Here is a 9,947-nt window from a genome sequence, read left to right on the forward strand (position 1 = left end):
CAAAATCAGGAATTTCTGATCCACATGTCCATGTATTGCATTAACCAAAGGTGCATAATAAGGCAAAATAATAATAATAATTTCTCAACTTCATTCATTACCATTCAATTCCAAATATTCTGAAATCTGATTTACTTTCTAATATGAATTCATCTCTGAGAACAAGAAGCGACCAATAGTGTCTTGCAACAACAACGTTCTCAGTTGTGCTGTAATTGTAGCATTTAGTGTTTAGTCATTGCAAAGGATGCATCATTGTAAACACATCTGTCGTTTGCAGATGCTGAACATCTTATCTGCAACATACTTTTTATACATACACAACATGCAATGTTGTGTTAAAATGTGTCAGTGACAGATGTTTTTTTTTTTTTTTGAAAAGTAGCTCAAGTGTGTGCTGTGACAAAGACGACATAGAGTTTTGTTAAAAATTAGACAAATTAGACTAAGCTTTGGACAAGATTTTCAACACTTAAATTAATCTAATCTAATCTAATCTATCTAAATTAAGTGGTTAGAAGTCAAGACTCCGAATGTGTTCTTAATATTTTACCAAATGACATCTACTCCTTTATGGCTGCATAAAGAGTTTCAATATGGACTGTCATCCAATTATATGAAACATAATGAATGTTCTAGTATATATGAATATACAGCATATAAGTGGTGTTTTTGACTATTTCTGTCAAGTATAAAAACTTTGGTTGTATATTTGAGCTAAAGATATGTAGTTCTGGGACAAGAAAAGTTCTGCTATTGAAATAATTCCTTGATAATGGCATGCTGGCTATAATGTTTTGACATGCACTCCAGCAGTGGCAGGCTGAAGAGCAAAAGATCCAGCTCTGGCAGTCTGCAACTACTCTATTATATTCTAGGTTGCAGCAGAGGGCCACATAAAGATTACAGATCAGTGGTTGTGTGATGCCCTCTTGTGGCTGCAAGTGCATGACAAAACAAGCATGACGGAGTCAAAGCAACACAGTATGAAGAGTGCATCTGCAACAACAATAATAAACAATAAAATAGCATAGTACTATATTTATTGATTGGACAATTTCCACAGGACATCAAAGACAGTGAGTTTTACTAATCTTATAAATGTTGCTACCAAAAATAATGAATTAACATTATAAAAATGAATGACTGTAAGACCACAGCGATACACTTTGAGACAACAAAGACGTAAAAACATTAGAAAGTACATATGCTTTCCATTATTCAAGTCCTATACATCACTTAAAACCAAACATACAGTACAAGGATATCAAAATAGACACATATATATTATTATAAAACATGTTTCAAACTGCATCCCATTTGTATTGAGGAACAGAACACATACCATTTCTTATCAAAATAATATCTTGTTATCCAACACGTAATCTACAAATTCCACTCCAAATTTGTTGTGCAATTTTCACTGAAATCTCTCTTTTTTTTTAAGGCAACAATAGGACAGCACCACAGATGCAACCACTGGAGTTACAGGTAGGTAGTATCAAAGGCCACAAACACCCTCCCGAAGATTTTACAAGTATAATTTCAGAAGAAGACAAATGACTACAGTTTTGGGTCAAAAGTTGCAGGTTATGATCCTCAATGGCCTTCCTGAGCAGTAAAAAGGAAACTTAAAGAATGGTGTATAAGGATTCATAAGTCATCCATGATTAAGCCTGGCCTTTAATATTATAAAAATTTAGTTGATTTAATGTAAATAGGTTTTTAAATAACAATAGTATCATAAATACTTATCACAACGATATACCAGTCTTCAGATGAAAGACTTTCACAGTGACTCTTTGCAAAGCCTCCACAAATGTTCTTTGCATAGTTAATTGATTTTCTGATAGTAAACGCATAAAAAACTAAATCAGAGTGTAAAAGATGGTATCTAATCAATATGTGAGGAAAGTCTGTCATTTGCTAACAGAACAAAGTGCAAAATCTATACATGTTGCTGTGACTAGCACATATTCAAGATCGCTGTTAGCCTTACAAACCAGTTTTTATGCTTTTCTGATGCCGCTTGCCACCAAGGTTTCTCGCCTGGTGGTTACAAACGCCTGTTGTTTTTCATAATAGGCTGCCTCATTAATAAAAGTGGGATAGACGGTTCCAGAGCCTTGGTAGTGGATGGTCTTCCCATCAAACGTTTGGAACATAGGGTCACCGGGGTTCAGCGGCTCCCAGTCGCAGTCCTGAAACAACAACAAGCAACAACCACAGAAGAGTAACTTGAGTGTGTTGCTCCAAGGAAAACATCAACCAAGGATTTCTCATTTCCTCTTTCATAATATCTTATATTTACAGGTGCAATGGGTCAAATATGGTTTTTTTTAACCTGCAGATTGGGGTGCACCATGGCAATGATGTTTCCGTTGGCATCTCTGGGGTAGTCGATCCTCTCTGTGACCCGGAAAACTTCCACTGTACAGGGAGGGAACTCCATACCTAAACAACACACAGCACACAACATCTCTGATATTGTAAGCATCTTAAAGAAACCTGTTGAACACTGATGAAAAATGTGACTATCACAAAAAAATTCAAGCATTTTTAGCTTTTTGTAATACTTTTTCACAAGGTCATATTATCCTCAGAATCATGGCACTTATTCCACTTGGAGGAGAAAATTTTTTTTCAGTATTTTCAGTTATTTTGAAATAATGGACACAATCTGAGACTTAAAAAAAACCCAATATATTAACATAAGTAAACAAAAGTTGATGTTTTATGTGGGATACCATGATGTCATGTGATTTAAAAAAAACAACAACTGTATATGCAAGGCTGGATTACCAACCAGGCAAAGCGGCCCAGGGGCCCCAAAAGCCCAGGTTTGCTCTATATCATTTGGGTCTATTTTATTAATCAAAAAAATGTAACAAATTTGCAGAAGTAAAGTATAATATTAGCTATGACTGGTCTTCCGTCTTGTGGTCCTGGTCTTGAGGAGGGACTCTTTTATCAAATTGCACACACAAAACTGAGGGCCGGGTAATATCATTCCATCATAGAGTACTGTAAGACTGCAACCAACAATTATTTTCATTATTAACAGGTCTGACAATTGTCTTCTTTAATTATCAATTTATTGTTCAGGTGCTGGAAGATGGTAGACACTGCCAAAATGGCCCAATGCAACCTCAGAAACAACACAGGAAGGGCAGTGCTTTTTGAGTTCAGACTCAAATGCTTTGCTTTGCAACCTAAGTGAGACCACTCAGCTGTATTGATATGCAAGGTGCAGCATGGGGGTTCCAAAAGTCATCACCATTGCCGACTGAATCTATGCGATGGTTATTCTGCAGAGGAAGTCATGTCGAACTGTAACAGCAATGTAATCTCCTATAGCTTAAAGAGTTGTTTCGTCATGGTGCTCAGCTTCAGAGAGCAGGAACACCAATTCATCACCATGCCAGAGCATTCATCAGCACCAGTGTGGCCCCACGACAGAAGATTACCACACTCATTGGCAGCCAGACCCTAATGACATGGAAACTGACCAACTCCCAACAAGCAGGCCATTCAACAGCAGGCCAGTCGGGGGAAACCAACAGAACTGCAACTCACACTTGGCACAGACCGCTTGTTTACGTAAAAAGGGGAAGGAAAAGCTGCTTTGCACCTAAACATGCAAACACTGTTCCATGTTGTGGGGAAGAAAAGGGGTAGAGCGGAGGCGAAGATGAGGCAAATGCAGATAAATTTAGACTTCTGGGTGTAGGTAAATCAGACGGGCACCCATGAGTTATATGTCATTTCTCGTCTAGTTTCTCATTATACTGACAGATGTACAGACTGACCATGAAGTTACATAACACACAATGAATGAATCATAATATTAATCATCCCCAAAGAAAAATTCTAGAGACAGTGTAGTTATTTCCTGCAAAAATGGCCTCTTGCCATATAAACGTGGTATGTCATAACTTACATTTTTAAGCTGCTATGGTCTGCTTCCCCTACCTTCATTAAACAGATCGATGAAGTCCAGGGCATGTTTCAGTATTGCCCTCATAGCTTCAAAGATGTTACTCCTCAAAACACCTTGAGGCTGAGGACCCACTTCCAGACCTGCAATAAAACAATCAAAAGACTCATTTGCACATGTAAAACTATTTCCCACCAACTGAATGGACACCTTGGGAATGGCTTAAACGTTATTTCCTTTGTCCATAGTCTCCCTGAGCGATTTGGCTGTTCTTGAGAGACTCACCAACAGGGTGCTTGGCTACAGAGCGTGAAGTGGAATATTTCAGAAGAGGGTGTTCATTCAGCAGAACAAGACAGCTGGCTGGAGCGATGGCTTTCTGCAACACAAAAGCAGCAAAAACAAGATCTAGCAAAAAAATAAAAACACACCTTAACAAAGTCACATGCGTCACATCAGCCAGCTGTCTTAAGCAGAGCTACTTTAACTGTGAGTGACTAGTTTAAGCTTCTGCTCAACAGAATGGAATTAAATTGAAAATGACATTTGCACCAACTCACATCGCAACAAATATGACACATGCAATAAAAAGCAAACAAACTCAATGACCATGTGCATGAATCAAGCTTAAGTTGGTAGTCTGTCTTGGTAATCAGTAAAGGCACAAAATCATTTTCAGCACAAACAGCACTGTGATTCTTGTCTTCATAATTTATTGTTGTCAATTGTTGTCACTATGTTCTCCTGAGTTTAAGCTGTAGATAATTCAAATAATAGTAGATTGTTTGTGTTTATTTGTCTTGACTGAGGAGTCTCTGAATCAGTGGAGGACCCGAGTTGACTGCAGGGCTCCAACATCTCTCTGCTCAAGTCCAGACAAAGTCATCAGTACTGTCCTGTGCATTCTCCCCATTCTACAACACATATTATAGAAGCCTGCCTTTAGTCATTAGACGAGGCTCAATCCCTGTTGAGGAAACCAGTCTGACTCCGTTTCTGAGCAGAATAATGATTGCTGGCAGTTACCAGAAAGTCAGTCAAAGAACTCAAAGTTCAGTTTGTTATCTAACACACAGCAAAGAAATGAGTCATCATACAGCTGATGCTTGGTGATAGTATACTGGGCTTTATGCATTTCTGTGTAAGCATTTTGTGTTAGAACACGTTGCTCATAAGCTCTGTCACAAAGATACTTTTGGCTTTTCTTTTTCTCCCTGGTGTTGCTCTGCATGCCTTTGTTTTGTGCTGTAGAGCAAGAAAAGGAACAAGAACTAATAAGACACCTTGCACAATATATTCCAAACAGGTAAGCAAGCTAATGTAATGTTTGCAAAGTGAGGTTTGTATTTTTGCCATAAAGCAATTTGCACATTGCAGCAATGTGCCAAAACAAATGTTATGCTATATGTACCATCATCAAAGGCCCTGAACACCTTTGTGTATGTATATGAAACACATAAAGGCATCTTCTCACACTCATCTGCCATTTGTGGCTCAGAGAACATAATAACCAAAGAAAAACAGGTGACCCTCGGGTGTGTTTGGATGGTTGATCCTTTAGATGAGTTTGTCCAACACGTAAAGGCAAACAGATCATGACATTATTCACATAGGTTAACTGAACCTCTCCAAAGAGAGCTAATTTTAGTAAAACATTGACTCTTCAGCACACACAATGATTTGGAAGATAGATGTAAGAGGAAACCAGAGACACAAAGTCTCTAGCTGTCACTTTCTCTCTTTTTGAGAAGTTTAAAAAAAATGATACATGTTGCATTCTGTAAATTATGGAAATGGTTACAGCAGCAGATCCCCATAATAGCTAATGCTACTCCTACAGAGGTGTGTTTGTGCTGTGAGGTGTAAAGATTCAGTCAGATTTTAAACCTCTCTCCGAGGTCGTCACCTTGATGTAGTTCATCATCTGCAGATTGAAGTGGTCTTTGGAGCTTTCCAGAATTAGAGTGGAGCCCATGTTGGACGTCGTGTTGTGGAGGTCAAAGATGACATCGTAGGCCTCTGGGCTTCCTTTAGGTCCAAATATCCTGTTGATCTCCTGAGCTCTCTTCACCTCGTAGGGCAGGTCATCTCCCTCTAGGGCACTGCAGGGCACATGCACACACACACGCGCACACACGCACACACACATACACGCAGCATTAGAAAGCGGTCAATCAAAGAATTCATATTTGACGTCATCAGATTTATATCTTATCAGAAAGTTAGGCTGAAAAGAACAATGAACAATGAAACATGTTAATGATTTACACAAAGGTGTGTACTTGTCCAAGATACCCTGTAACACTTTTACCTAACTGTTCTGTCTCTGTGGATAGAAGCCTGCATGTTAACACAGTAACTGTGTGGTTAAATTAGAGATCATCTACAACAAGCGTCAAAAGCCCAAAAAACAAGAATTTCCTGTTTATGTGGTGAATGTATGCATTGTATTTCCAACAGTTTTTCACGTGTGGGTAACAGGAAAACATTAATAACTGTGACTGCAGATGATTACACCTATTTTGTTGTTAATGTAGAAAGTCATGACAGTCATTAAGTCTACACTGGGACACAAAAGCTGGATTCAACAGGACAGTGGCCTCCTTTTGTGAGCATTCAGAAGAAATTTAATCCACTTTCTCCACTTTCTCTTGCATGTCGGCACTAAATGATCCTTGAGAAGTTTGTTTTGTCCCCCGGGCTAAGCTTGCTTTTTTCCCTAGACAGACATTACACTGTATATGCTCTCCACAGAGAGAATGAGAGCTGCCCTTTTTCTCTCTCTCTTAGCTCTTTTAAAGCATTTCAAAATAACCCCTAGTCTAGGACATTCTCCAAACTACTGTAGAATAGCACCTCTGCTGCCCATATTGTCTCACCTCCCTCACATCTGCTCTTTAGACCCCATTTTCAGCAAATATCTGGTATTGTCTGGACTGCCGGCACATCAGTACACAGGCATAGTGTCAGCTACAGCTGATAAAGTGGTCTCCAACATACTAAGTTAAACTGAAATGACACACAGTCACTAAATATGGGGAAGAGCAGAGTTGTCTGTCTATTTAAGTTGAAGAAAATGACACTATGTGCTGTTTTTAGAAAGTAGTTAATCTTCTTATACGTTGCCTTCAGAAAGGCCAAACAGTTTGTAAGCTGGAGAGCGCTGAGAAGATCTTTTAAGAGAAAAAAAAAATCTGCACGATGAGGCAGTGACGGTCACTTCCCCCATACGATGAGAGCTTTCACAGAGACACTACTGAAAAAATGTTGTATATCATCAGAAATCCTTCAATAGTATCACTATTAAGTACACTTGTTGTCAATCTACTGTATATACTCACTATCCAAAAGTACCGTAAACACCACAATATTCCCATAACAGGAATATCAGTGATACCATATGATGGCAAAAGGTCAAGATTGAATAAATAAATAAGCCCACTTAAAAATATCATGGTGATAATCATAATTTCCCCTCTGGAAACAACAAACACACTACAATAACCTTGGGAGTGTTATTACATTGTTCCTATTATGATTTATGAATAGAGATGCTGTTATCCAACCACATTAGTAAATAGGCTGCTGTGCGTGCTCGTGCACACTTGACTGTGTGAGCCAGGGTTTGCATAAGACTTAATTTTACGCTGTAGTGCACACACAAAAAAAAGGGAGCGAAAAAAAATCGTCTTAAATCATTTGCAGCTCGGTCACGTTTCGCTCACGTTTTTCCTGCTGGCTGGCAGTCAGCTGAAGTCCAAGAGGAGGGGGCACGCTGCTCGGCTGTTATTGGCAGAGGCGCAGGTGAGGGGGGTGGGACGGGGTGGGGGTATGGGGGGCATGGACGATGGTAAACACAATCACACAATCACACACACACACACACACTACCTGTGATAATAACAGTATGATGGAAGTGTCCACGTGACTGTTTTACTGTAGGAATTCCTACAATAAAAGAGTATGAATCCTATATTCAGACGTCCTACACCTTGTTTACGTCCACACCGCGTTGTTTTTCATTCTATTGTGTTAACCATCATGTTCTCACTGAGAGATCCCAGAATCTTTTCCTCATTTGTCTACCAGAGCACACACATAAATGGTCAATTATGTCAATAATGTTACATAATTTAAGCTGTCATTACATTTTCCATCACATTTCCACTCACTGTGGCCCAGATCCTTTAACATAGATGGATCCTTAAGGAGATTCCACTGGGTCCCAAGCACAATAATTAGCTCAGATTTTAGTCATTTCATTCGCAAAAAAACTACCGTAACGGCAACATGTACTTACAGTAAGTAAGACCATTCACACAATGTCAGAATTTACAGCACTAGTATGCAAATGTGCCATGTTTTTTTTCAGTAGACCTATAATATTGAGCTCAAAACCAAATCCGAAAAATTAATTTTGTGGATCCGTGCCATGAAACAGATTGTGTTCAACACGTGACAGCAGATAGGAACAACAGCACCCAGCAGCGACACTGGCTATGACAGCAGGTGTGTGTTGTGTTTACCTGAGGTTTTCTGGTGTGAAGGCTCGGTTCAGATCCGTGTCCACATATCTGGTGCATTTCTCCACAGCCCTCGGGTTGGTGATGAAAGGTTTGGTCACGACCCCTTTCCTCTGTATCTCGGCGCTATTCTTCACCCACAGGTTCACGAGCGTCACGCCGGACATCTCGTTCCCATGAGTCCCTCCGAAAATCGCTACTCTCCTGGCCTCGTTCAAACACACGCTGTTGTTATAAGAAGACATATCTAGACAGAGAAACTGTGCAGAGCCTGGATGAAGACACGTTGGTCTCAACGGCAGAGGAAAAGTTTCCAGCTGGAGCTTCGCAGCCTCACTGTTTAAATGCCCACTGTGGCTGCGCGCTTACGTAACGTGCCCGCTGGGCTGTCACGATCAGTCACCGTGCGTAAAAGGCGCTGAGTTGTGCACGACATCTCGAGTTGCAGGCTAAACTCCGGTCAAAGAGGTTAGTCCCATTGACTGAATCCAAATGTCCAGACGCCACCGCACTTGCAGACTCGCGGACTTTGCGGGCGCGTTCCCCGTAAGTCTGCGGGTGCTGAGAGCTGTTCAAACCCGCATTTTATCAGGTCCACAAGTGCCCTCAAGCAGACTTTCTGCAGACTTCCAGAGTCCGCTCAGGGTGCAGACTTCACCATACCTCCCTCGGAGAGTTACCCCTAATCCTGCAGCAATATAGGCTATAAAATGACGATGTAAAGACAACTACTAATTATTATTATCAATAATAAAAACAACAACAACAACAACAACAACAATAACAATAAGCTTTGTAAAATGTGTACTTTTGATGACTTTTTTCACTTTTGTTGTGATGTAGTGAGGTATAATGTATACACACAGAACAGGCCTATAGGCTAAATAAAGTGGATTTGTTTTTTATAATCTGCTAATGTAGACGGGCAAAGGTTGGTTTTTTATCGGTCTACAATGTAAAGGTGCTTAGTTGAGTAAGTAAACCTGCAGTGTGGAACTTTTACATATAAGTGAACTTCCGTAAGAACTTGCCAAACAAGTTCACACAATGCTCATTAAGTTTATCACCGCCAGATAAATCTATCTGTATTTCACAGTACATAGTTTTTAAAATCTGATGTCTGTGGCGACTTTCCCGCGCTGGCGCACCGGAAGTGCTGGTAGTACACATTTCTGTGGCGGAAAATAGATATTTACCTCATTACTTCTGCCCTGGGGGTGGGGGGAACGACCTGTATGCAGGAGACGACAGCGTAGAGTGTTTTTGTAATTACTCACAATTCCAGAAGGGGGAGACAAAGGTCCCCCACCGCAGCTTCAATCTGAATATAATATTAGCAGTGTTCAGCAGGTCGTGCAAACGGGAAATCTCGCTGAGCACTGTGAACAGATTTGCTAAGTAAAGCAGCAGAGACTGCACATATCAGAACCATCAAGAACCCAGAAAAAACACTTTGAAATGAGTCACAGGGTCAGGAATTTCAATTT

The 9,947-nt window shown here is 40.0% G+C and overlaps 1 protein-coding gene across 1 annotated transcript; it reads right to left on the reverse strand.

Annotated features, from left to right (window-relative positions):
• Window positions 1-1,026: 1,026 nt before the first annotated feature.
• On the reverse strand, window positions 1,027-9,085 carry aspa (aspartoacylase). Its single transcript, XM_067607571.1, has 6 exons — window positions 8,464-9,085; window positions 5,844-6,039; window positions 4,223-4,316; window positions 3,973-4,080; window positions 2,345-2,454; window positions 1,027-2,201 (listed from the first exon to the last, which is right to left on the reverse strand). Exons 1-6 carry the CDS (start codon window positions 8,703-8,705, stop codon window positions 2,010-2,012), a joined length of 942 nt encoding a protein of 313 aa, XP_067463672.1. The 5' UTR covers window positions 8,706-9,085; the 3' UTR covers window positions 1,027-2,009.
• Between the last annotated feature and the right edge of the window lie 862 nt (window positions 9,086-9,947).

This window comes from Thunnus thynnus, chromosome 13 (genome assembly GCF_963924715.1).
Source record: "Thunnus thynnus chromosome 13, fThuThy2.1, whole genome shotgun sequence".
Lineage (NCBI taxonomy): Eukaryota > Metazoa > Chordata > Actinopteri > Scombriformes > Scombridae > Thunnus > Thunnus thynnus.

Coding starts and splice junctions, on each gene's coding strand:
- aspa (XM_067607571.1), bottom strand. CDS start 8,705: ATGTCTTCTTATAACAACAGCGTGTGTTTGAACGAGGCCAGGAGAGTA. Junction 4,317..5,843: donor AGATGATGAACTACATCAAG/GTGACGACCTCG, acceptor TTTGTGTTGCAG/AAAGCCATCGCTCCAGCCAG. Junction 2,455..3,972: donor CATCGATCTGTTTAATGAAG/GTAGGGGAAGCA, acceptor TGTGTTGTTTAG/GTATGGAGTTCCCTCCCTGT.